This window comes from Phasianus colchicus, chromosome 1, assembly GCF_987193195.1.
Source record: "Phasianus colchicus chromosome 1, bPhaCol1.hap1.1, whole genome shotgun sequence".
NCBI lineage: Eukaryota > Metazoa > Chordata > Aves > Galliformes > Phasianidae > Phasianus > Phasianus colchicus.
In genome coordinates, this window is record NC_143436.1 from 123294752 (window position 1) to 123321770 (window position 27019).

General features: G+C 39.2%; 1 protein-coding gene across 8 annotated transcripts; it reads left to right on the top strand.

Moving 5' to 3' along the window:
• The first annotated feature begins 154 nt into the window (after positions 1-154).
• Positions 155-27019, top strand: CLTRN (collectrin, amino acid transport regulator). Of its 8 annotated transcripts, none has more exons than XM_090125163.1 (7): positions 155-569; positions 6566-6624; positions 8518-8557; positions 10718-10803; positions 16973-17089; positions 19902-20096; positions 24240-27019. In XM_090125163.1, the coding sequence occupies exons 1-7, from the start codon at positions 537-539 to the stop codon at positions 24394-24396; spliced, it is 687 nt and encodes a 228-aa protein (XP_089981289.1). In that variant the 5' UTR covers positions 155-536; the 3' UTR covers positions 24397-27019. The 8 variants fall into 8 exon arrangements, with proteins under 8 accessions (XP_089981289.1, XP_089981292.1, XP_089981324.1 ...); XM_090125166.1 differs by having other exon boundaries at positions 155-345; XM_090125198.1 differs by lacking the exon at positions 24240-27019 and adding an exon at positions 21700-22579.

Consider the following 27019-nt stretch of genomic DNA (forward strand, 5'->3'; position numbering starts at 1 on the left):
GCGCGCCAGGTGCCCATTAGCGGCAGTTGTGGGCGGAGGTGGAGCTCGTTGTGGGCGTGCGGCAGAGTGGCTTGAAAAGCAGTGATTCGCATTTCGGTTTACAGAAGGGCTCAAGGGGAAAGGAGATTGACTGAGCCCTGCCGAGTGAAGTACGTGTTGTGCTTCACGGCTGGGCTGCCCGTCAGGTTGTGCTGATAACCTACAGCTGCAGTAACTGCCTGGGTTATGGATTATAATGTGTGCCTTGCCCTGGTTACACTGAGATGTAGATGTGAAATACAATTGTGTGATGCCTGCTGCCGGGTGAGCTTTCAGCTTGTCTTTGGCTGATGGTAACCTGCCATGGTACGATTAACCTGAAGAATTGAGTGAAGTCAGAGGTCCGGTGAGGCTGGGACACACCAGACAAGTGTACTGCTGAATGTAACTGACACCACTGATGCCTTCTTGCTATTAGTGCTGAGCTACTCTATCCATCTTGAATATAAACACATATCACAGAATTACACAATCGCAGAATATCCTGAGAATATTCCATGAGGATTGATGAGTCCAACTCCTGGCTCCAGGCAGGACTACCCAAAAATCAGGCCATGTGTCTGAGGGCATTGTCCAGATGCTTCTGGAACACTGGTGGCTTGGGGCTATGCCCACTGCCTTGAGGAGCCTGTTTCAGGGCCCAACCATATTCTGGTGAAGAACCTTATCCTGATATCCAGCTTGACCCTCCCCTGTCCATCACATGCAATCCCTTCCACTCTAGTCTGGTTCTTGTAACTGGTGAGCTGCTTTGCAGCATCCTCTCTGCTCCTGGACCCAAATATCAATTATAATGCATAGAGAGTCACGTTGCCAAAACATTCAGGTTATCTGTAATCAGCTTTTGGTGACAAACATGACAGATTGCAGCATTCAGAGGCAACAATATAGATTTTATTTGTTCGTGCTTTGCATAACCATTAATAATGTATATTGTTGATTAATACCTAAATTATTGTCATAAACCACAGTACAGGAACTTTCTTTGTGTATCCTAGAGGTAGTATATTGCATGGACAATCCAAGCTGCTGATGGAGAAGCCTGCCAGTGCAGACTAATTGCGCTCTTCATTAACAGCATAATGAGTATCTTATTATTTATTCTGAAACTCAAAGATATTGTGACTATTATAGTCAGCAGCTCTGCTTACCCATTGATCAAGGAATATTCAGACGATGACCTTTCTAGTGGGTACTTCACCATGTTGGTTGTAGATTGCCTTTTAAAATGGAGTTGACAATGCTATTACTTTAGTGTTTACTTGTGCAGAATCCACATGTAAAACAACACATAATTTGCAGCTTTAGATACAGAAGATGGCAGTATTGTGCATTTTAGAACTGATGAACCATACATATCCATGAATGTTTTGAAAAAACAATTATTTCAAAAAATCATATTTTGTTTAGGACTTACAACTACAACTCTTCCTCATCCTTTTAGTAGAGTAAGTACTATAACAACTTTTCTTAAAACTGTCTCTAACTCAATATTGAGATGTTCAGTCATTTCTTTCAGTAATACCATACATTTCATTATGGCATTTTCCCAGTATACTTGGGGAAATAGCTGTCTTAACGTTTTGTGTTTGAACAGTGAAAAGGAGAATCTCTTTTTAAGGCAAGGCAAAAAGCATAATCTATAACAGACCTTCATAATGATTCTGGAAAAAAGCTTAAAATAATTTCATTTTGTCTCCATTTTGTTTATCCTCCTGAATTTACAGATGTAGCAACTGCTTGCTATTCAAAAGCAGGTGCAGAGTTCCATGCAACTTTATTGACGCAGTGCAGTGAAAGTTTTTTTTTGTCAGAAAGATACAAATACTACCATTCCAGGTTGGCTAGATCCATTTATGTGTGCAAAATAATGTAGATTTCTGGCCAGTAATTGTTAGCCCCTATACTGGGGTTGTAGAACAGACACCTCTTCACATATTTTTGTGTAAAATAATGTTCGCAGAACTTACTCTTCCATGTTTCCCAAAGAAAAATATTCCTACACCATATGATCATAGAATCTTTTGAATTAGAAGGGACACTAAAAGGCCATCTTGTCCAACTCCCCTGCAGTGAACAGGGACACCTACAGCTCCATCAGAGTGCTCAGAGCCCCATCCAGCCTGACCTTGAGTGTCTGCAGGGACGGGGCTTCTACCACCTCTCTGGGCAACCTGTGCCTGTGCCTCACCACCCTTACTGTAAAAAACTTCCTTATGCCCAATCTAAATCTCCCCTCTTTTAGTTTGGAACCATTGCCCCTTGTTCTGTCACAACAGATTCTGCTGAAGAGTCTGTCCCCTTCCTTCTTAGTCCCCCCTTAGACACTGAAAGGCTGCTCTCAGTTGCCCCCAGAGCCTTCTCTTTTCCAGGCTGCACAGCCCCAGCTCTCTCAACCTGGGCTCATAGGGAAGGTCTTCCACCTCTGATCATTTTTGTGTATATATATATATATATATACTCCATCATGAGAAGGTAGATATGAAATACTCTGATTATACTTCATGCAGTAGAGAAACATTTCTCATACAACCTCAATTTGAATACCACATTCCCTTCAGATATATATAAGCACTGATAAGGCCCTCCTTCAGTCTTCTCCAGGCTGAACATTCCCAGATCTGTCAGCCTTTCCATCCTTCCCCACTGCACTGGAAGTTGCTTATTCCCAGTGCTAGCACTACTGCGGGTGATCCTCAGTGCTTTTCACTGCAAAGTGCCTGTTTGAAGGCAATATATGAAAAATCTAGAGAGCGAATCCTTCCTGCGCCTGCTAGCAAATGGCTACATTATCTACTTCTGTGAGCAGTGATAAAAACTCTGTAAACACTGTAAAATACTGTAAACTACTTTTCCAATATTACAGTGATTATGGGCCCCATTCTACTCCGAATTCCCCTCAAAGTTAACAAAAAACTCCCATTTTAAGACTTAGACTGCACCTATAAAAGCCAGCACTAATCTTTTTGATGCTGCTGATATTCTTGTAGATGCTTATCTCACCAGCTTCTGAAATCTTCAGCAGATTGCACAGCATTGTACTCGAGGAACTGCAAAGCTGTTGTACAACCAGAACTACATTTCTCTAGGTAGATTTCCATGAGTGACTAATGCTGACAGTAGCACATTGACTCTTTCCTCATAAGAGTTGAACACAACTATTTAAGACTAAAGATTAACTTCCTCAGAGTTTAAAACTGTTAATTTGTCAAATTTGAAAACTGAGGGTAAGTTTGGCCATAGCTGTTAATTAACTTATATGATGGCTATCAATATTTTACTTTCCTGGGATTTTTCCATTTTGAAGACATTGAAAGCAGCAGAAAAGTACATTTCTAATAGGACTGAGAGGATGGAAGGGTTTTGTTTTACCAAGTGAGATGGTCTTTAAGTCTCAGTCCTTTCTTAATTTGTTTAGGAGTTTGAATTACGGTATGCTGTTAAATATACACATACAGCCTATAGATGAACTTCTGGAGGTCACAAGCACTGAAAAAAATATACTGTTATTTTCACTCAGCAGGCAAATTTGTTGAGTACAAGAAGAGAAATAGTTCTTTGCAGTAATTCAATGATATTTTAAAATTGATGATTGTGCATAGGATTCTATAGGTATTTGCTTTATGTTGTACCAGGTGAGGTTGGATATTAGGAAAAAAATTCTTCTTAGAGTGGTGAGGTATTGGATCAGGCTGCCCAGGGAGTTGGTGGAGTCACTGTCTCTGGAAGTATTCAAGAACTGTGTGGATGTGGCACTGAGGTACGTGATTAGTGGGCATGGTGGTTGGGCCAGATGGCCTTAGTGGCCTTTTCGAGCACTAATGATTCTGCGAATCTCCATGGCTGTCACCTGTGGCTCAACAGTAGTTGGGAAAAACAAAGTTATTTTAAAAGAGAAGCTATTCAAAATCAAGAAGGTCAAAATTCTGAATTGAAGATATACTCTTTAAGCATGTAGATTGTCGTTTGTTGAAGCAAATTGACATCTACTGATCAACCAGTGGCAAATTCAGGCATTCTCAAGTAGCGCTACATTTCCAGCCAAAATGGATGAAAAAAAGGCTTGGCCAAAAGTTATGCATGCATGTAGGTTTGTTAGTGAAAACAAGGTGGCAAAATGTACATCTTCTATTTTGTGCTAATATATTCTCTATCTGAAAAGTTACAGTGCTTTTTATGACAATATTAAAAAAGTGGGCAGCCAGTTGGGTGCCTTTGGCACACATCAAGGTTGCTACTCACATACATAGCAATTGCAGAACACTATCCCTATGAGCTCTGAACTGAGGTGTTTATCACATTCCTCCTTCCCCTGGTCCCTCCCCTCGCCACCAGGAAAATCATCAGTCTAGCTCTGTGACAGTGTGACAAATCAGTGAAATCCACCATCCTGGATGGACATCAGTAGCCATGGCCAGGGAATCCAGCTGTACGCTCCAAGGCTGTTCCTGCTGAGCGCTTTGTGCCCACTGTGTACTTTGACACTGGCTCCATGTGTTTATAAGGACTGATTTCCAGTGGGGAGGGATGACAACGCATTCCAACTGCAATCATTTTCATTTGCTTGTGGGAAAACAGTGCTTTGCTTTTCCCCCGTTTTCCAATGTACTGCAATATGTCCCCCAGAGGTACAATGGAGTTCAAACACTCTTTATTGAAGCAATGAATTTAGCATGAGGTTGATAATGCTCACAGTCTTTTTAGCTTACAAATTCTACAGAAAACTGGTAGTCTTTCCTTCATCTGTATGTTTTTTAGTGGTCTGGTCTCCATTTGTTGCATGTTAATTTGAGCCATCATTAAAAATGAGTACGTCACTTTTTTGTTTTCATAGACATTGATTGCGCATCTAAGCAGATAACAAATCCAATAGTTTTGTACTCGGAGCTGGTTGTCTAGAGTGAGTAAACAGCCATCCAGGAATCAGCTTGATTTAATGACTTTTAAAAGTGAGGTATCAATTCCTTTAACAGTGACTTCTAAAAATAAGACTAAATTAGTGAAACAGTAAATTCTCAATTACCTGAAAGTCCAAATACCTTATGTGGTAAATACTGATTATTGTTTTCCATAAATTCAGTCCCACAGTTACATAAAATGTTCCCACCAGTAGTCATTCTTGTGAAGGTCTTTGGGTTTGCAGTCTCAAGACACACTTCTCTGTGCTAAAAGGCCGACTGAAAGTAATTTTAAAGAAATCTTCAATTTAGGAACTAGCCATTAATCAGAATGGCTACAAGGGAGGACATGCAGCAGCAGAGTGGAATAAAATAATCCTGACTTGCTGCCCAGATGGCAAAGGCTGTTCAAGTATTTGTGAGTTTCACTTATTTCAGTTGCTGAATTCTTCCTCCTCTGCACGACCTTCTTTGTCTTTGAATACGTTTCGTTGAAAGTGTAATATGCATCATTAATATATTGCCATACACATGTGAGCATATGTATACACAGCATATTGTGTAAACAAAAACTAGACTATGTCTTTATGAACTATGCATACCTGCTTCCCTACGTAGTCCTTCTGTTGTGCATTCTCACATTCCAGTTGTTACTGTCATGATTCTCCAACAGGAAGAAAGCAATTCTCTGTATTTATAATTGATGTTAGCTCAAAGTGATGTCTCAGAAGCTGATTTTGTTGGTACAGTGCGGGAGCGACTGAACCATGTGTGCTATGGGTAGTGTGTGCTATGTGTGCTATGTAGCCACCAGAGCTGTATCTGGTGTTGGGTGGCTCAGACATTTAAGTGCATGTGCCTGGGGAGAAAACAGGAACATATCACTGTGTAATGCTTTGCATTATTCCGAAAAGGGAGAATTAAAAACCTATTACAGCTTTTTTTTTTTTTTTTTTTTTTTTTTTTTTTTTTACTACAGTAAGTAATGAAGTAATGAAAAGAAGACATTTGTTTCTAGCGCCCGATTATCTAAAATAACGGGGGTTAATTATTAAACCTTTTGCTTGGTTGCTTACTTGTGCTGCTGATGCTTTAATCCTGGGTCACAGAAAGTTTAAGAGTGCTTTGCACCGGAGACTTACTTCTTTTAGCCTCAACTTTTCCATACTGAAAGGATGTTAGGAGTTTTGCTGCTTGCTTTCTCTGTAGTTTCTGTTGCTTCTGCTGAGCTCTGCAAGCCAGGTGAGTTTTCAAGCTGCTGATTCACACCCCTCCTGAGGGAAATTTAGCTCTGAGTGTATCCCTGCATAGCGATCAGCTTCTTATGTTTTTAATCTAGCTGGTTGCCTCCAGTTTGAATACGGAAACTCTGAGCATTCAGTTTTCTGAGTTTGCAAATGAAGTGCAGATGTTGTTCTTACCTATTCTAATGGGGCCGTGGTAAACCTGACTGAAAATCTGCAGGGCTGCTGCATGTTTCATGCTATTAGCTTCTAGTTCTTCTAACCAGTTAATCTGCTAGGGCAACTTTAAAAGCTGTGCTTAGTAAAATAATTAGAGAAGTAAATGATTTAAAATCCTATCTCGTCTGAATATCAATACATTTACCTTTTTTCTCTTTGTGTCAGATGCACAGAATGCTTTCAAAGTACGGCTTAGTATCAAAACAGCTTTGGGAGATAATGCAGTAAGTAAAGTATCTTCACATATTGTTCCTAACTAAATATCTGTCAAAATAGAACTAATACGAACTGTACATTTTCTGAAGGCCGAGCACGAGCAATTTGTTCTGAAGTATTAATTGTAATAGCTTCTCAAGTCATGACATTTGACCAGCCTGCTCTTTAAGATGACATTCTTTAATAAAGTGTAAAGCTTGTCTTTTCTTGAAGATAATTTTCTGTCAAAGTCCTTTTTTTCTCCCCTCCTGGAAAAACAGTAGAGATGCTGCACTTTGTGCATGAGGGACACTGTAAATCTAAGTCTGTATTTTGGGAAAACCACTTCTGCTTGAGAGTGCTAGTTGTAAAGTCAAGCATGTCTGAGAAGATAAGCTAGAAAAGGTTGTTAGGTCTTTATGAAATGGGATTTTATGTCAGGCTCTCAGACAAGCATGATCTGTAGAGATCATTCAAGCATATCTGATCAATTCCCTGCTAATGTAGGTTTCAGATAGTGCCCTTTCTTCTCTGCCTGTGGTGCACAGGTTAGTCTCATGAGGACTGAACGCTTTGTCTTAATTCGAGTCCTTTCACTTAATGTAGAACTGGTGGGATGAAAAATAGGGAGCTGTAATACACAGGAGTTTGGGAAATTAGGTGGCCAAATGGTCCTTCCTGTTCTAAAGTGCTATGAGATGCAGAAGAACGCAGTATTTCATTTGCAGGATTGAATGCTTGCCACAAATCTGCAGTGTGTTACAGTGCTCTGCATAAAATTAGATATGAAATATCTTGGACAGTCACCTGCACTGGAAGTCTAGTGTTTGATTGTTAGTAGTCCTGGAAAATAAAATGCCATAGATTAGGTGTTAGAAGAGACTGGAAGTGTGAGAATCACCCTCTGACCTCAGAAGCCGTTCAAAAACCAGCTTGAAATATTAGATAATTCAAACTAACATTAGCAGGGTACTAATTCCACTGGGAACTTTATAAACCAGATAAATTTAAAAGAAATAATCAAGATACTAAAGTACTTGTCTATGGAAATTGATATTGAAGTCAATCCTCTTGGGTGAGAGATTTTAATTAAAAAACTGTGCAAGCCTGCATTGTTTAAAAATTTATTAAAAATAAATTAAAAATAGTGTAATCCTGTGGCTGAAAATATGGCAAAATCATTAATGAAACTTCTTATAATAACTACTAATATTTTTTTAAAATCTTGGTTTAAAACCTTAGGAAATAATAAAAACGGTTGTTCCCAACAGTGCTATTTTTTAGTGGTTTTTTAGTTCTCCAACCATAGTAAAAGAAGGGAGATTTGTTTGATCATTATAATTTTTCTATTTTTCTATTTTTCATCACAAGAAGGGTATGATACAAATCATTAATCTTAAAAGTACTTTATATTACAAGAAAAAAAAAAAAGCAATAACTGTGGAGCCTTTTATTGTTTTTTGGTAGATAGATAGTAGTTTATTTCATTTAACAAAATGTATGTAAGACTCAAGAATGAGACAATCTAAAACTTAAACAATGTTTTAGAACAACGTGCTGAAGGAGTTATGATGCCATACAAAATTATCCGCAGATAATGAAGAATTTATTAACTTCACAGCTAATCGTTCCTTTTCAGAGCCATCACAGTCTTCTTTGCAAATGACTGAAACTGAAAACTGAAACTGTTGTCAAACTGAAATTCATTTCAGTTTAAGAATATGGTAAACTTTGATTTTGTTTTCATTTTTAGCAAATAATAGGGTAGGTAAATCTCTCAGAGTATCACAATAGGAGAGAATCAGCCTGGAATATCTTGGTATAATGCTTTGCTGTTTAATTCTGTTTCATTCTTTTACAAGTCACTTTGATCTAGATAATAGCAGAAGATCCTAATACCATCCATGATCATTTCACTGTAGGACTGGCAGGATTACCCTGGTTCAGGAGCATAGGAAATGGGTTAGTATAGTTTTTCAAGTGATTTAATGCATAGTGTGCACTTGGTGTGATGCAAACACAGACAGACACCATTTTTCATTTGTTCACAAGATGGGCTGTACTTTTAGGCAGGGAGTGCCATTTTTGGTGTATTAATATTGTTCTTGGAACAGTGGAATGGAAATAGCAGCTAAGATACAGTAAGCATCTAGCTGTTTTCATGTTACTTGTTAGTAATGGATCTACACGGCAGAGACATTGCTTGCTGTGCATTGGGAGTAAACTTAAACAAAGGGAAGATGATTTATGGGACTGTGTCTCTCTGAGGATAGTATTAAATTTACTAGTAGCTTCTACAGTGGCTGCTAGTCACTGGTTGCATTAACAGTAGACAGTTAATTCAAATGGGCCAAAGACAACCACAGGGAGCATGTGTGATGTATTTCCCATATATACATGTAGTGCACTAAACATGAACATACCGAGTACATATACTTGATAATGTTGTATTGCATTTATGTCCATGCAAGCATGAAAGAGAGCGCGTTTCATCATTGTTCATCATCCATCTATTTAAATACAGATGCATTTAAAATTATGGTAAATAGTTTTATGGCTCTTTTTCTTCCTCTATTACATTGTCTCTTTTTCTTTTAAAACTATTGCTGACATTACTGTCATGTTTTTTTTTACTGACATGGGATCAAAACACAAGCTTTTAAATATTTTTATTCAAACTGTCCCTCTTTTGCTTTCAGTTTAAGCTCCTAGACTGGCACACATCACAGTGTAATTACCTCTCTTCCTTCATAAGGCAGGAGTGGTGAGTCAGAACCACGATTCCCAGAACTGCCTATGGATTTTAATGCTAGTTAAGTAGTCTATTGCTCAGCTCTGTAGTCCCTGTCTGGTCATATCTCTACCTATTTCTTCCCTTCTTCATCTGTTTAGGGATGATGAATATGATCAGCATGACTTTTTGCCCTTTAAATGGCTGCCTCCTTCTCTATTCAGTTCCCTGTCTACAGAATGTCAAAGCAAGATGTGTGATGGTGTCTGGAAGTTGGATCCCTCCTTGTTTCTACTGAGAAACTGCAGCAGTTCCATACATCCAAAATCAGAATTTAAAGAGCAGAATTAAGATTTGTCATTTTCAGTTGTGTTTGCTTTGTCTACTCCTGTTTTTTGAGTGTGTTATAAAGTATGAAAAAGTAGTCCCAAGTTGTCATCTGGGTTAAGTATCCAGATTATTGCGTTTCTGGTTTGGATGATTACCGTGCAGATTTTTTTTAATGCTGAAAGTTAAAGATTAGATTTGTGTTCTGATTGACTGAAGAAAACTGCATCGAACCTCCACTAATATCATTCCAACAAATTATTAATCTTTGTAATCTGCTGAAAAGGAGAAATTCAATCAGTGTGTCATGGTCATGACTCTTGTTATAAAAATGTAATACGTGTAGTTTTTGCTGGTCATTAGAATTGAATATGGGAATGAAAGCCCAGGGGAACCTAGTGAAGCTTTCTCATGAAACATGAAATGATGGCATCAAGACAACACAGAAGAGTTCTGGGAGCCTGCATTTTACTTGTTATTGAAGGACAAAGGATGCTTTTTTCTATCTTTTGTCTCAAATTTGATGTCATAATTCATAGTTGAGTCTATCTTCATATTGTAAGAACAGCGTGCAGCAATAGGGCCATAATCTGTTTGTTTGTTTTTTTTCCTTGTGTCCTGACATCCATTTCCCAGAGCCTGCCTTCAACATTATCTTTTTTTGTTTACTGGCAGAACTAAATGGTCTTTGAGAGTAGATTTAAACCTTCTTCAATGCAGCTCATCCACAGAAGAGGCAAAGCCATGGGTGCAGTTATTTTGGGAGAATTCTGGTAAAAAGCCTGGTCTTTGATGTAAGAAGCTTTACATTTCCAGTTTGGCCAGTGTACAGAAACATTCAATTCATTCATTTTTTTGGAAAAGTTCATTTTGTATTGCACTTTACAACAAACATTAAAAAAAGTTACTTCTAGGCAACTAGTTAGGAATTTATTTTCATAGCACAGTCATTGAATTTATTACTTTTCTTGATCTATATGGAATTTCAAGTTCAGTGACTCTTTTCCCCCTCTGTCCTGCCAGCACAGGAGCCGAAACTGATGATTTTCCATCTTCCTTTACAGTATGCCTGGGATGCAAATGAAGAGTACCTCTTCAAGGCAATGATGGCTTTTGCAATGAGAAGATACTCCAGCAAGAGCACAACTCAGTAAGCATCTACTCTGACTTGCGTTACAGCTATTAATGCTGCACATAGCAGACCATCCTCTGCTGTACTGAGATGTAGAAATTGTTATTTACAGCTTCTAAAAGCCAAATGTGCCAGTGTATTTCTTCAACATCCAGTTATATGTTAAATTTTGCACTCTATCTTAAGCAGCATTCAGTCTTTGGACTAGTATCCCCTCTACTGCTCTCAGCGGGGTTGTGCTAATTTACTCTATCAGAATCTGTCCATAAGACACAATTACCTTCTGGTAACCACGCTGAGAGGAGGAGCAGGGGTCCATCAGCAAGGCTGAGCAATGCGGTACAGATCCTTGAATAAGCAGCTTTGGTGCACTTTTTACTTGGTGTTCATCTTCAGCAGTGTGCTGAGGATAAGCTGACTCAGAGTGCTGAAAGGTGGATAGCTGCGCTGGTGCTGAGTTCTGCTAAGGGATATCCATCTCTAATATTACAGTGGCTGAGTTACCTAACATCAGAATGTTTCATATGTTGCAGTTCAGACATAGATCAGCTGTTAATTGGTTTGGGATTAAACCTACCCTAAGGCTTTGAATATTCTTCTCAGGCTTCTGATCATTGCAACTTACAAAATTAGATGCCAGATCAGCAGACCATTTAGCACGCTGTTTCTTCAGTATGTTCTTTCCTTTCTTAAACAAGAAACCTCATGAGTGTATTCCTAGAGGCTTTTTATTTTTTCATTGTTTTTCAATCTAAAAGGAAAGATTTATAGCTCTGGTAGGCTAATGAGGATAAGGTTTTCAATTTAGTCTCTGAAAAAACTGCTTCAGGCCATCAATGCATCAGATAAAGCATATTGCATATTTGCAAAGACATTAGTTATCTTTAGTCATATGATGATTATTGTGGTTGCTGCATTTTCTCTTAAATAGAAAGAATCTCCCCGCTCCATGTCACAGAAGTGTTTGGTTCCTTGCTGTTTTATTTGTATTCCTTGGAAGGTGTCTCATTTGAGCAAGGAGCCATTACACCAAGATTAACAAAAATAGTCAAGTATATTTCCACTGCACACCTGCAAAAATGAGATCAAGATACCAGCTAAAGGTTATTATGTAGGGCTGTTTTTTGTGGGGTTTTTTTTCCAGGTTTTCAGGAGAGTTTTTGTTCAGTCTCTGATCCATAAAAGTTTGCTTCTGTATATCCATTTTAGTCTCAGGTCCTCCTTCTAAAATTGTTATTCTGTTCCTCCTCCTTCAAAGCCATGATGCTTTTACATGGCAAAATCCTATGTCACATGCCACTGAACTTTACCCTCTTCAAGAACTGCAGCTGTCTGCAGACTCAACTAATTTTAGAAAGTTTGGTGTAGAAATAGGAAAAAGTTAAGCCAAAATGATAGGAGTTAAAATTTTAATGGATGTTTCATTTATGTGTTCTGGGAAGTCACAACATTTGTTCTCATTTAACTCCTCCCAAGACAAATTTTCCTATGGACAACTACGATAATAGCAATCTTACTCTGGTTTGGAGGTCGGCTTGCATGCATCCACACTTTCCTGCTACTAAGTTTTTCAAAGGAGAACTCAATGCAATATTTGCAAAAAGATATGTAAGGGCATTTACTACTGCTTCTAACACAGTACAGGACTTCTTCATGGGGTACAATTTGCCAGGGTTTATCTTGAAGGTAAAACTGATAGCTTTTCTAGGACTTTCAGATACCTTTAGGGTCATATGTAAACAGCCAATGTACTGCTGTGCAGCTCTGGTGTCTTCTAAAACTTATTAGGCAGCAGTCTGAAGATTTTCCTACCCATAGGTCTCTCCCAGATCTCATGAGACCTCAGAGTCTCCCTTCTGTGAAAGCTTGTTGACCTCCCAGTATACCCTGAACAGTATGCATTACTGGAAATAACACTGCTCTTTCCTAGCACTGTGGCTGGCAAGAGGCATCCGGGTACAGAGAAAAGAGCGTGGTCCATCTCCAACCCCTTTGCAGTGGGAATGGCAGTGGGGGGGCACTCATCATCCAGGAGGGAATAGCAGCTTGCAGAGCTTACTAGAGCAGCACTCTCACATAACTGGTATGGACAGTGGCAGGACCTGGAAAGATGGTGAAGAGAGAAGCAGGAGTGGGAACTTAGAGAAGAGGCAGGTACTCCTCGTAGTCACAAGGCAGGTAAATCCCAGACTCTACTCAAACTTGGTCTCAAAGAGGCTTGCTATGCTTTAGACCAAGTGAAATCTTATATCTTTGGTCACTAAGAAGTTTTTCTGTTACATTGCTGGTTAGGTGGAGTTTTTAATCTAGTGAACTGTGTTTATGCTGCAGGCACTTGTATAGGTAAATACCAGCAGATTTTCTTCATGAGATATAAAAGTATCATACACACTGTATCTCAGTTTCTCTAAAGTTAATTTCTAAACTAAACTTTAATAAATCATGGAGCTGTGTTTAATGTTTGAAAGGTTTGATGAATTGTCAAGGTTGTGTGAAACAGGAAAAAGACACAATCCATTGAATTACTCAGTAATTATTAATGCAGATAAAATAAAAGTTTATTTTGCAGTTGAGAAATACAAATCCTTTATTTCTTGCTCTCTGTATGACCTTTTAATTCACTCTCAGCACATACATTCAGGAATTATCTAAGCCAACCTTTGATCTATCAGTGTTAAAAGATGATCGTCTACAGCCTGTTGTTAACTCTTCTTTCTCTAATCTGTGACTCATTTGAAATAATATGCATCTCTTTTGGGTCTGAGACTCGTTAATCTTTAGAGTAGAAAGAATGTGATCACTCACATTTAAATGAAAGGATTTGTTTTTGTGTATCTTCTCCCATTTTGTAGTAATAAAGCTGCAGTTTTCATCATGGAGTGACCAGAAGTTCATCAGCATTATCTGTCCTCCTAAGATAGGTATTTTTGATACTTTAAAAATATTCTGACCACTTAGAACAATGAAATAAACTTCTAAAGATAAAGCTGTTGTGTCAAGGTGACTTCATGGCTGCTGGTCCTAACAAGGAAGAAAACAGGCATATTTGAGAGAACGTGCAGCACTAGGTGGGAAGAGGCTTGGCATTTTCTGGAGAGCCAGAAGTATACACCGGGGTCTCAGGGCCTGTGCTTTTCCATCAGCTAATGGCTGCCATATGTCCCCAGTGCTCTTTGAGTCTCTGGCAGCTCTCCTTATCCCTAAGTAATCTTCTAAATCTCCATAAGGATCAATGATGCTGTTTCAAGCCAAGGATTCTTCAGGGTTTCCTGCCCTCTCCTCAATGGTGCTCACTTGCATATAGGAAAAGAGATCGATTTTGGGCTGGGAATACTGGGACCAGGATCCTGTCATTTTGATACTACAAATATCCTAAAACACTTGTGGTGAAAGTCTATAATCAGCTAAAGAAGTAAACAGATGTCCATATGTATGCTTACAAATACACTTAATTTGCAAAGTGCATGATAAAGTCAAGTTTTTCAAACCTAAACAATGTAAAGGTACAGTTTTCTAACGCTTCAACAAGCTTTGAATCAAAACCATGTTCAAATAGCATGGGAAAAAAAAGCATACCTGCTGAAAAGGAGTGATCCCATTGGTGCTTGTTGATCTAGTCCATTTTGGTGCTTATGCAATCCTCTTTGAACTTCTTATGAATGGTGTTATTCTTTTTGGAGCCTGGAAGGATTTACAGCATCCAGATTCTGCTGATGAAAAGTGGCAGTGAAGCTGGGTTTTAGATGCTGATCAGGCAAGATTTTAGGCATGACAGTTCTGCTCCTTCTGGAGACAGACACGCTGTCCCAGTGATGACTGCCTGCTCTATGTCATACTGAAAGCCTGGGTGCTGTAGGGATGACCTCATTCTTAAGAGTCCCTTTGAGTCTCTGAGGCTGTAGAGAATTACAGCATGTTCTGCCACTCCTTATATACGAAATGCATCCTTCTGATGGGAGAATGAGCTCTGTTTACTCCCCACTTTTTGAGAACACTTATAGAAGAATACGCACACCTGTTTTCTACTTGGATCAGTTTTTGAGTGCACCACAGGAATTCCAGCTTTAAGAGCTGCAGCGGTGTGAAGATTTAGGTCCTACTGTTATAAATTCTCCTGATGGAAAACTTCCTCCGCAGATGCAATTTTAGATATTCTGTGAAGTCAGCAAGAGTTTGTCAGCCACCAGCTAAAAGTAGACTCTTTTTTCCCCCTCCTGTAAATTTTGTGCTTTGCTTTTATTTTGAGAGGAATAAATCTACTTTTATCTTCTGGCTGTTGCCAAAGAACTGATGTGAACATCTTTTAAAATCCCAGAGGATGGCTCTTTTATTTAGGAAAATTATCTGTATTTGCAAAATTGATGTTCCAGAGAGGTAAAAGTGGGTATTTCAGCTCTGCAAAATCATTGCTTTCCATTTTATTGCATGTCTCTGTGGAATGTATACCTTTCCTGTAAATGAAAGTTTTCCCTTCCCAAATACTCTGGTACCTGAACCACCACCCAAAAAACCTTGTAGTAATAGGTAATGTATTTCCACAAAATATCAAGAGTGAACTACTGTGAACAAGCCAATGCCTGTCCTGCCTTAACAGCTATCGTTGTTCTGAGTGAAGACTATGCATTTATGGGTAACATTTTCTGTCTTACATTCTTTCCTACTTTGTGCTTTCTGCTCTTCAGGACATCACTGAAGTCCTGTTAGCAGTCATTTAATTAAGTTTGTAATTAGCCAGCAGATGGCACTACACAACAGAGCTCTGCGGCAGGTCACTGCTTGCAGTAGGGAATTTGTCACCCTGGGAAGGCTCAGAAGCTGGAGAAGAAATGTTAAAACTTGCGTTTTGGTGATGGACAAATCAAATCTTGAAACCCAAGATGCTAATGGGCATTACAAACACTCCTGTAGTTAATTAGAAGATACAAGACAGGGCAACTTTATTGTGTTTGTGGCCAGGCAGATGGTGGGCAAAGTTGAACAAAGTTTGGGCTGCTCTCTGGAAACAAAAGTGGTCTTCATCCTGAGTCATGGGCTATTAGAATATCTGCTCACTACTTGGATACGGCCAGTAAATCTAAATCCTGAGCCAAAGTCTTTGGGTTATTTGTTAATTATATTGAATGATTTTGTATTTTTTTTTCCCATTGTTACTGCTCTAGCTCTCTGTTTTTCAGTTGATAACACTTTGGATATCTTTCTATTATGCAAATTATATTCCTTACCATGCTGTAGTAAATAGTGTCTTTACAGCAGCTGCTGTATATCACATGTGTTTGGCTGGTTTGTTTGTTGTGTGAGTAAAATTGGAATAGACAGAAGAACGTAAGGGCACCATCTATCCTTAGTCACTATTTATTTATATTACACCTGTACTAGTATTCAATTATTTAGTCTAAATACTTATGATGATGTCATTCTGGGAGATATTTCTAATTATATTTCCATCTTTCACTAGTATTAGTGATAAATTACAAGTTTATAAGATTCCAAAGAAACACACCTTAAAGATATTCCGCTCTCTCTTTATACAGTATGCCATGAGAAGCTCCATGCCTGTGGCCTTTTGCTGTCAACTTCACATAAAACCAAGTAATCTTCTTTTGAAACATACGAGATAAATATGTCGTAGCACAAACCAGAGGGCACAGGCCAGTGCCAGTATGATGTTTATATTTAGCCTGTTGGCTCCACTCTGCACCTGACAGTGCAGAAGGATGTCAGAAAGAATAATGTCAGTTTCTATGTTCTTCCCTCCTGGCTGGTTTCCTCTCCTCCTCTATAAAGGTGTTTCCTATAGAAGGACAGCACTCACTTGAAAATTGTATGGGACATCACCCATGTCTAGCTCCTTAGTTGCAAAATAAAAAATCTTATTTTATTAATGCATTTGCCCAGTAGGCAAATATGGCCTTTTTCACAGCTCAGATGATTAAGATACTTTTTTTTTTTTTTTTTTTTTTTTCATTTCATTGCACTAAATGTACGTCCAAGACCAGCAAGTTTGTAGTAAATTCAGAATCATTTGAAGACTCACATTTGGTCTCAATAAGCTTAAATTTTTTCAGTCGTATTGAGAAATGAGAAATGCTGTGGATGATGTTTCTTTCTTGGGCATGAATGGTTATCTTTTTTCCATCCGTAGAAAGCTACTAAATATTTCAATAATTTCTGTTGCAACCATCTGCAGAATTTCCAACGTGCTGCTCTGCAATGTGACGGATCGGGTGTCGTTTTGGTTTGTGGTCACAGATTCCTCCAAAAACACAACAACTGTTCCTGGAAGTGAGGTAGAGGCAGCCATCAGGTACAGTTGCTAATCCTGCAGTCTCTCCTTCCCTGCTTACTGAGGATGATTTTTCTCTGGCCACGAATGAGCTCTCTGCCTCTGTAGGGAAAATCTAACCTAAGTAGTTAAAACACCAAGGGGTTAGTACTCTTTCAGGCATGCATGGCTAGCATGATTTGTAACAGTTCCATGGAATTCAATGTAAGTGAGCTTTGGCATTCTAACTATAGAAAGTGTCCTTCTTAACACTGGAGCTTTAGGTGAAAGCTAGCCCTTTCCTGGAGCTGGGGCTGTAATTTTTTTGTCATATACAGAAACACTGCTGTCATCCAGTTGCTACACTTCCTAGTGAGAGAGCCTTCTTCCCTAGATGACAGAATTCCAGCTTTGGGGGGTTAGATTGATGTTATTTCATGTTCACTGCATGCCATGTGAACTTCTATACCAAGGTTAGTGACCACAGGCTCACTTTAGTGCTTGTCAAATGCAAGTTTTCAGATTTAATGTAGAAATAAACGTTTCCATGAGAAGGGCACATGAGCTATTCATGAAAAGAACTGGCTGTGTCCCAGCTTGGCTTAAATAGTCTTATACTCACATTGCTGTCATACTTTCTGCAGCACTTTTTGGAATGCCAGTCTCTATAGTAGCTGAGCATTGCTTGCACAAAATACCACGTGATACAAACCAGTTCACTTTCTACTCAGTATTGCATTCTCTAGCCAATAAAAACAGAAGTGTAGAGCTGAAGAGGGAAAAAGAGGTAATCTGACTCCAATGGTCTATCAGAGCTACAAAAGGGGTTTATGAGGATGATTCCCACTAGCAGCATAACTCATGTATCTTTCTTGAGCACCAAGTAGAAAACAGACCTCTTTGTTTTAAGACATTCTGTACTTTGTCTCAAAAATTCATGTTACCTCCATAGAGGTGTAATGCCTAATTCCTGATGAATGAGTATGCGTTCTATTGGAAAGATTAACTTTTAAGCTTATGAGTAGATTAAACTGTTTCCTACAGAGACACCAAACAATAGCTTCATAGCATTAGTGGAGGAAGCAGATTATTTATTCACTGAAGCTCTCTAAGAGTGTTGGAATGCAAGGGTTTTTTGTTTTTTTTTTTTTTTTTTTGCATTTCTGTTATTCTTTGAATCATTCAGAAGCATAAGCTGATTTATTTAAGTCTTTTATATGCCCTGTTTACTGGAGAAATTGAATGCTGTTACAGCATGTTTGTTTTTCTAACTGTTGTCTTTCATCCCATAAAGAAGAAGATGCTATTTAAAACAAACAAACAAAAAATCCTATCTAACTTAGAAAGAAGAAATAAAATAGTCTATAAAGCTACATTTTTTTATTCTACTGCTTCTGATTGCAGGCTTCCATACTAAACCATTATTCTAATTCTTTATACTACAGTATCATGTAAGAATGCTACCCACAGACCAGGATTTTGTTTTATGAGTTTCTTTCAGAAACAAAGAACAAAGAAAACAACCCTTTCAGAGCTCTGTACGAGTCCCAAGATCTTGCATAAATATACACAAGATATTTATGAATATACAAACACATCTGCACCTGTAGTTACCTGAATGTGTTTCAGTGCATAATTCTGTAACTATAGCCATTAGATGAGGGTTAATAATGCTTACTTCAGCTGCTCACAATGAATCATTTATATTAATAAGGATGAAAATCTCTTTAAATCACAGGCAGCTTACCTTATAATTAGTTTTATAATATGCCATAGCTTTCAGCCCTCTCCAGGAGTGCTAGCTTTCCATTAAGGGTAAGAACTTCCTGCTTAGAAGATAGCCAACATTATGATTTCCAAGAAAGGAATTTGCAAGAATTGTACTTTTGTTTCCCCTATATCTTACAGGGAATATTTCTTAGGAAATACTTGTTCTGCAGTAAATCGATTGAATTGTATACAAGAAAGAGGGTGAATTTTATAGCTGCAAACAAAATCTCTCAAGACCAATATATGTAATATATTTTATCAAAACTTTGAAGCATTTCGCAAAAGCTAATGAAAGATACTGCTAAAGTCCTTCAAGGCTTAGATTCAGACCTAGAAGTTAGTGCAAATGCTCCAAAGTAGTGAATGTGGGTGAAGATACTGAAGATACCCATTCAAGGGTAGAAGTTGTACTACTCATTTGAAAAAGTGTATTTCTCAAATTTACAGTTTCTCATAATGGAAAAAAATGTGCAAAATCCATTTAGGTACATCCTATAGAGAAAGACATTTTGGCAGTGGGGATGGATTCTTCTGAACTAAAGCATAATTAGTGCCTCACAGATCTAAGAAAATCTCCAGCAGGAAGAGCAGATATATGTGCCCATAACATTTAGTATGGTTCTGTTTGAGGAACTAAATGAAGTGGTAAAATCTTCTGAGCATTGCATGGTGGATCTACCAATGCCATGCAATTGTGGAATGCTGTATGAACAAGCTGTCACAGCCACCATTACAGATTATTGTTTTCAGCATGTAGTCCAAACCAGAAACCACTAGTTTAGTTTACTTCAGATCGCATCAGTGTTTTCCAGTTTTTCAGATAGATACATGTGCCAGTCTGATGTTCAACACCCTGTAAGCATGTGCTTTCAAGCACTTTGTCTATTAGACACTCGTCTATGGATTACTGACAAAATCTATGCTAAAGTGAAGGTTTGTGCAATCTACCAACATCATGTTAGATTAAATTCAACTCTGCCAGACTTTCAGCACATACATGAAAGTATTTTTTTTTCTCCTATCTTTTTTATTTATAAAATATCTTTTTAAAGAGTTGTGATGGTTTTTTTGTGTTTCTATGAAGGATGAACCGGAACAGAATCAACAGCGCCTTCCTGCTGAGTGACAAAACACTGCAGTTCCTGAAGATATCCACAACCTTATCACCTCCTGTTGAGCCCTCCACACCTGTCTGGCTTATTGTATTTGGTGTTGTTCTTTCTCTCATTGTGGCTGGAATTGTTTTCCTCGTTGTTTCAGGGATTCGGAAACACAAGAAGTAAGCAACTTAGCTTTTCTTCTGGTTTAACAGCACACTGGCAAGTAAAGTCAGGGTGGGTGGTTTTGCTTTTCAAATCCACCTCAGATTTATCCCTGATGTATCCCTGCTCCATCCATAGTTAAAGAGCCTTTGTGCTCCTTGCTGAGGGTAAGGTTTACGTTTTATTAGCTGTGAACTAGATGCCTAAGTAATGCTGAAGTATACTGAGAAAACAAGGAGGATAAAAGCCTGATCCTAGCAGCTATCTAAGTAGAGACAACAGCTTTTCAAAGACTTTTGCTGTCATGTTTCTCAGTGTTTAAACTGCTGTAGGTGAATCTCCTCTCACAGACTAGCCAAATAGCTACCAAGGGAGAGCAGGCTGTCAGTGACTGCTCCTTTCCAAGGCTGTAGTGTCAAAACTTGGCATGGCTAAAATGATGCTGCTATAGTTTGAGAAGCCTAAGTAGAAGACACAATAATGATTAAGGTATGGCTGAAGAAGGCCTACCCAGTGAAATGGAGCATCATTTCAGCTACCACTCAAATCCCGATTGTCACGCTGATGAGCCTAAGGAACCTTCACAAATGCGTCACTGTGAGCCTAGGTATGTCCGTAGGGTATGAAAGAGATACTCACTTGTTTCTGCTCAGTTTCTGCCTTGTGACAGCACTGGCAAAACAGAGAAAGTCATTCATTCCTTTTGTGAATGTGAGTCCAACCTGTTGTGAGCAGGTTGGAGCAGGCCAGAGGTTATTAGGTGATATTTTTATCCCTTCATCTCTGTTGGCTCAGATCTGGGAATAAGGAATGGAAATTTCTCACTTAAGGTGAGATTCTGCCCTGGGAGTGAGTAGTAGTTGAGCTACTTCTCTACAGAATGAATAGTGATCTACCATGTCTTCAGCTACCATGAAGATTAGATTAAATGCAAAATTGTGACTTCAGCAACTGAGTACTAGATGGTACTAAAATTATTGAATGTATTGTGAACTGTATCTCCAGATATATCAGGGAGTTACATGTGAAAAACATGTTGCTGAGATTTCTCCTTTCTGCCTCGTTATCATCCTGAAAAAGATCTCAGAAGAACAGCACTTACTGTGAGGAATAACTAGCGCCCAGAGAGAGAGATATAGTTTGAGTCCTTTCAGTTCTATTTGCATGTGGAAGAGCTTCATGAATCTGTGAACCCCCTTTGCTGTTGCAGAGAGACTGGACAGGCACGTGAGTCCTGTTGCAGTCTTCGATGTGATATGGGCTGAGTTATTTCATCCCCTGAATCTAGGCAATCTTGTCTGTAAAACTGGACGATAATGTTTCTTCCTGGAGCTCATACCTGCCCTCTGTGTGCCTGTGTAGTATCATGGTTGTGTGACTCTGTGCAGCATCTAGCTCAAAGGGGGTCTTTGAACATTTCACATGAGTGTAATATAAATAAATTATGTTAAATAGCCATGATTTTTGTTTTTCTAGATAAAATAATCCTTCATGCTTTATACCAGGCTAAAAGATAGCATTTTCCCTTTCTGTTTTCAAATCAGCTCAACTGAGTTTTGAACAGTTTGTTACACTCCTTTCACTCCCCTCTCTGTTTCCTTACTCTGTCTTTATGCATAGTCTTTGCTCAGGGTAGAGTCATCCACAGTTGATTTCTAACACTCCTTTCAAATCAATGGCATCTGCAGGAAGAGCTGAGAGAGAGAAAGGGTAAAACAAGTATGTATTTGTTCCTTCTGCTCATGGAAAGACTGGGAAGGTAAGAGGGACAGTCTGGACTATTTGGCTTTTTGAAAGAAGAGAGGAGAATTTCAAAAGTGCTTATCACTTTTTCAGGTACCAAAGTATGTGATGTGAAAAGTCTTCAGCACATTGGTAATGAGTTTTCCTGGAAACCTGACCAGAGCTGACAGCTATGTTACCTAATAAGCTGTGTTGGAAATCTGGACTGGAAGGACGGTGTTGATTTGTCATAAATCTGGCATTTTGTCTTTACTGGTCTTTAAAATACCAGTTAAATAACTCAACTGAAGTAAGCACTAAAGGATGTGCTGCAGACTGCTCATACTCAGCTAGCAAGAAAGCACATGATAGACCTCTAATGGAGTATCAGTAATGAGTTAGACTTGTGCATCATTTCTTGAACTGGAAGATTTTCTTAATAGGTTTTCACTGTGCATCACTGCCAACATGTGAAAATCCAGGCCCCAGCTGCTTGCAGCGTGAAGTCATTAGCAGAGCTCCATGTGATTATAGCTATTGACTTTACAGTGAGTTAGATCAGATACACTGTCTCCCAATTTCATGTTTGTTCTCCTTTAGCAACAGTGATATGACACCTCCTTTTCTACTAATAGATTTGGCACATGGGCAGGGCAGGACTGTTTTTTGGTTCAGTCCCAAAGTGATTAGGCAGTTGAATGTGGCAATCTTTGTAGGGCCCTTCCAACTGATCCCTTCCCTTCCCTTCCCTTCCCTTCCCTTCCCTTCCCTTCCCTTCCCTTCCCTTCCCTTCCCTTCCCTTCCCTTCCCTTCCCTTCCCTTCCCTTCCCTTCCCTTCCCTTCCCTTCCCTTCCCTTCCCTTCCCTTCCCTTCCCTTCCCTTCCCTTCCCTTCCCTTCCCTTCCCCTCCTTTTGCTTCATTACTGGCTATGCTGGGTTAAAGTGAGGCATATCCTTTTCCCCTACTTCCCATTTTCAGCGGGGCTTCCCTTTATTACTCTCCAAGTATCTGTTTTGCAGTTGAAAGCCCTCCTAAGCTGGATTTGATATGTATGCCTTGAATAACCCATAATGTTTTCACTTCCCTTGACTTGTTGAGTCTCCTCTTGAACTCAGCAATTCTTAGCTTCTCTGAATTACTACAGCAACAAGTTCCACACATCTTCTACTCCTCTCTTTTCTTTTGAATCTGCACCTTAGTACTGTCTCTATGTTTTTCTGTCCACACTTTTTCTGTTAAAGAACCCTCCTTTCATCACTGCAAGAGCAAAAGGGGCAGCCAGAGGTTGCCATTACCCCCACAGTTTATTTTTAGCAGGCTTGTAATGCCAAGAATTTCCCAAAGGCCAATAAAATTTTATTATTCTTAATATCACTGTTATTAACAATTATACTGAGTCAGGTTGTTATGATTGTCCTGAGTCAGATTGTTACAGTATATGTTGCGGGATAGGAAGAAGCAGTAGAGCTGACCTTTGAGTTTCTTATCCTCTGAAACCGCTGATGCTGCAGGTTGTAAAGTACAGAACATTTTTCCACTATGAACTAGAAGATCTCAAGGTTAGAATAAATCTGGAATTAAAGGAACACTGTGACATGTTGACTGATATTTCTGTATAATGCCTTCTTGTAGTTTTCATTTTCGGTAATTTTTTTTATTATTTTAATATGGTTGTGAGAACTGTGGCACATAAAAATGAAAGCTATGCAATTGTTTAATCTAGAAAACAGAAGTATAATAAGATACTGCGTTGGAAGCTGGCTGTTAATGAAGTTAGAACTAGAAGTGCAGATTTACAGTGCTAAGAGTGCCTGACTTTTGGAGCGGATCATCAGGGAGTCTGAGTGTGCCTGGATCTCCATCACTGGAGGCTTTAGTCAAAAGCTGATCTGTTTCTAAAAAGTATATCTTAATTTATCCAAATAGGTTGGTTGAAATCTCTGACATACATAACAGGCTAGATGTGTAGGGCAGTCCTTTCTGACTTCAAGCAAAAACAGATGAATAGGTTTTTTCCATTTTTCTCCTACACCAACTTTACCCTTCTGTCATTTTACAGAACAAGGGGCCAAAGTGATATGTATGTTTACAACATTTTTACTCCAGGATTTCTGATTCCCAATCCTGATCTCAAACCACTTAAACCCGAGTTTCCTGCCCCAGGAAGGAAAAGCCTCCCACCTTTGTTGGTGTGTTTACAACAGCAAGGAGGCTTTGAGCGTGGCTGCCTGCTTTTGCACTTGTAGGTGGTCGTGAGCTAATGCAGCTAAAGTCAATAGAAGAGTAAATAATGCTGGGGAGCCTCTGCGACAGATTATGCCTTTCAGTACATAACCTACAGTGAACTTCTGTCTAAGTGTGCAGTTTTCTGTCTGTGAAATCTCGGTGGAGTGCTGCAGGTCAATAGAATAAGACAATTTTCTCTTCCTTGTTTTTAGAAAGAATAAAGAGTCAACAGAGAGAGAAAATTTAGAAGAGAAAGGCGAAGTGACAATAACAATAGAAAATGGGATTCCTTGCGAAACACTGGATTTAAAAGCAGGCCACGTTAATGGAGTCTTTGCAGCAGATGATGAACGGTTCACGTCCTTATGAAATGCTGCCATTGCTATCTGGTGCTCTTTTGAAAGACTCCTGTGCCTACCTTATCTCGTCTCTACTGCTGAATGTCAAACATGAAGACAAGAAAAATGTCCTTTCACTTAATTTCCCTTGAGAGAACCTTTTACTGATAACACATACACTGGAGCTTCCATTACAACGCTTTTGTTTGTGAGCAAAGCAAATGAGAAGACCTCACATTATAGCCATTTAAGATTTCAGAAAGATGTGTGACAACAGAGCTGAAACCTGCCTTGTGTCAGGCATTTAATTTTAATGATTATTTAAATGTCTATTGTTGTTTTCCCTTGATATAAACATGAAACTGCATTATTCTTGACTGTCACAGGGGAGATCATCTATCATTGTCAATTCTGTCTGGGCTTTCTTTTAAGCCATATACAAAAGTTTTCTCTGTAAGCTGAGTTCTGTTTGCTGATACACTGTATGCTTTTGGATGGAATAGTGATCAGTGCCTGAAGCTTTTAGTTTATTTGGGGGAATAAAAGCTCTGATAGCCTCTGTAAAAGCAGGTTAATAAGTGGCTGGGCCATCTACAGTGTTAAGGACTAGCAAAAATTTTGTAATAACTGTATTTTTCATGTTAAAAAGTCATAAATTACATGACCCGGAAACCAAAAATGGCAAGATTTTGATTTTTTTTAAATTAAAAGGAAAGGGAGATTTTCCACAGGTGCCTCCTGTGGCCAGTGGCCCAACTCTCATTGAATTTCTGAGAGCATATTTCACTTGTTTGAAAAATTCTCCTTACATTTCTTAATAATAAAACTAAAGCAGATTTCCAAGCTATATGACCCTGAGCCTAAGGTCAACTGAAATCTTCATGTGGCAGCTGGATAGCTCATTCAGCCCTTGAAACACCAGCTGCTGTTTTTCATACATCATGCCTGGCTGAGGGCAGAGAGCATTCAGACCTGGGTTTCCTAGGTATGTGGCTGGAGGCTGAGGTATCAAACGATACCAGGCACTAAATTTCGTTGCTGGATTACTTTGCCATCAGCCATACATACAGACTAAGCTATCTATGCCCTAATCTTCTCCCTATTTAAACCAGTGATATATTTCTTGCTGATTTGAGAAGAATTGGGCCTGAGTAAAGGAGAGTTTCATGTGTGGGTAATTGCAGACAGAGGATATAAACATGTTGAAGTAAAATAGGACATCTGTGGTCACCAAATGGCTGCCCACATCACTGGAGGTAGGTTCTGACCATTAGCTATCACATTTTCAGCACCATGTTTGGAGACAATGTTAGAAAACTCGTTTGCTTATTATAGTTATTCTATGCAATTGGATCCTTCACCCATAGGAACAGGTTAAATCAGGATAAAAGCTCTTTGTAAAGGACCTTCCAGTGTCCTGAAAGTTAAGGAGGCTTCTCATGCCCTCAGGTACAAATTCTTTAGCATTTTGGCTGTATCAGGCATCTTTGGCTATCCATTTGGCTTGGCTCTGGCTCTTGGGAATGGGGTGAGCAGAATGGGGAGGGGAATGGGGAAACAGCAGGGTGAAGCAGGGACACTGAGCAAGTGGAGTGCAGAGCTGGGTGAGGGTAGGGGGAGGAGGGCAAAGTATGAAATAAAACTGTGGTCCCACCAATCATTTGCCTCACTTGATCTCCTTCTGTGTCCTAGTGATGGGCCTCTCTGGACAAGGAATGTGACTTCTCCATGTTTTGTAGGGTGCACTGCTCGCCTCTCAGTTACTGATGATAACATCTCATTGCATCAAATAGCATTCAACAACACAGAGACATATTTCTCATAGGTACATCAAAGGTTAAGCTTGCTATTGTTTAAGATCATTTGGAGGGAAGATACAGAGTACAGTCTTATTATTGCTTCCTCAGTCCTTGCTCCCAGGTCTTTTACTCAGTCAGAGTTTTATGTTGGTAATTCCGATCGCATCATTTCCAAACCTTTGCACTCTTCACATTCTTTATATGACAGATAGCTACACGGCGGCACGACCACAATAGACTGCTGTAGCAGCAGCACCTCTGCAATAGCCTGTGAAAGATTTCAGTACGAAGAGCTTGATGGTGCAAGAGCAACCCCAAGCTACTGTATAAAAACTACCGTGGTTCTGTATTCTGCTGTATGAGACCAGAATAAAATTCATTTAGTATGACAGAGGGCTGAGCATACTTCCGTGGCCTGAGTGAAGGTCTGATTCAGCCTGTGGCAGTGGCCAGCAATTGGAAAATAGATTGAAAGCCTCTGAGCAAAACACTGTGTGGTGTGGGCTTAGCACTAGTGGCACGTATTTAATCACTGGCTTCCTCCTGGCTCACCTCTCAGCAGTGTAATTACTTTACAGCAGTTTGGTGTAATTTTCTGCTAATGATGATATGGGACTCACCCACAGCATACATCTTGCTTGTCTCCGTACTGACAGAAAATGGCTTGAGAGAAGTAAATGATACATGAGCAGACAGGTATCACACTTAGCAGCGCTTAGAAGTCAGTGTTGGTGTTAGCTCTTTAATTGAAATAGCTGCTGCAAATGAGGTTAATCAAGGGCATGCTGCTACAGAGGAAATAAATCTCTTTTCCAGTCTCTCTGTGTAGCAGAAACCTATTAGAAAACAAAGAGC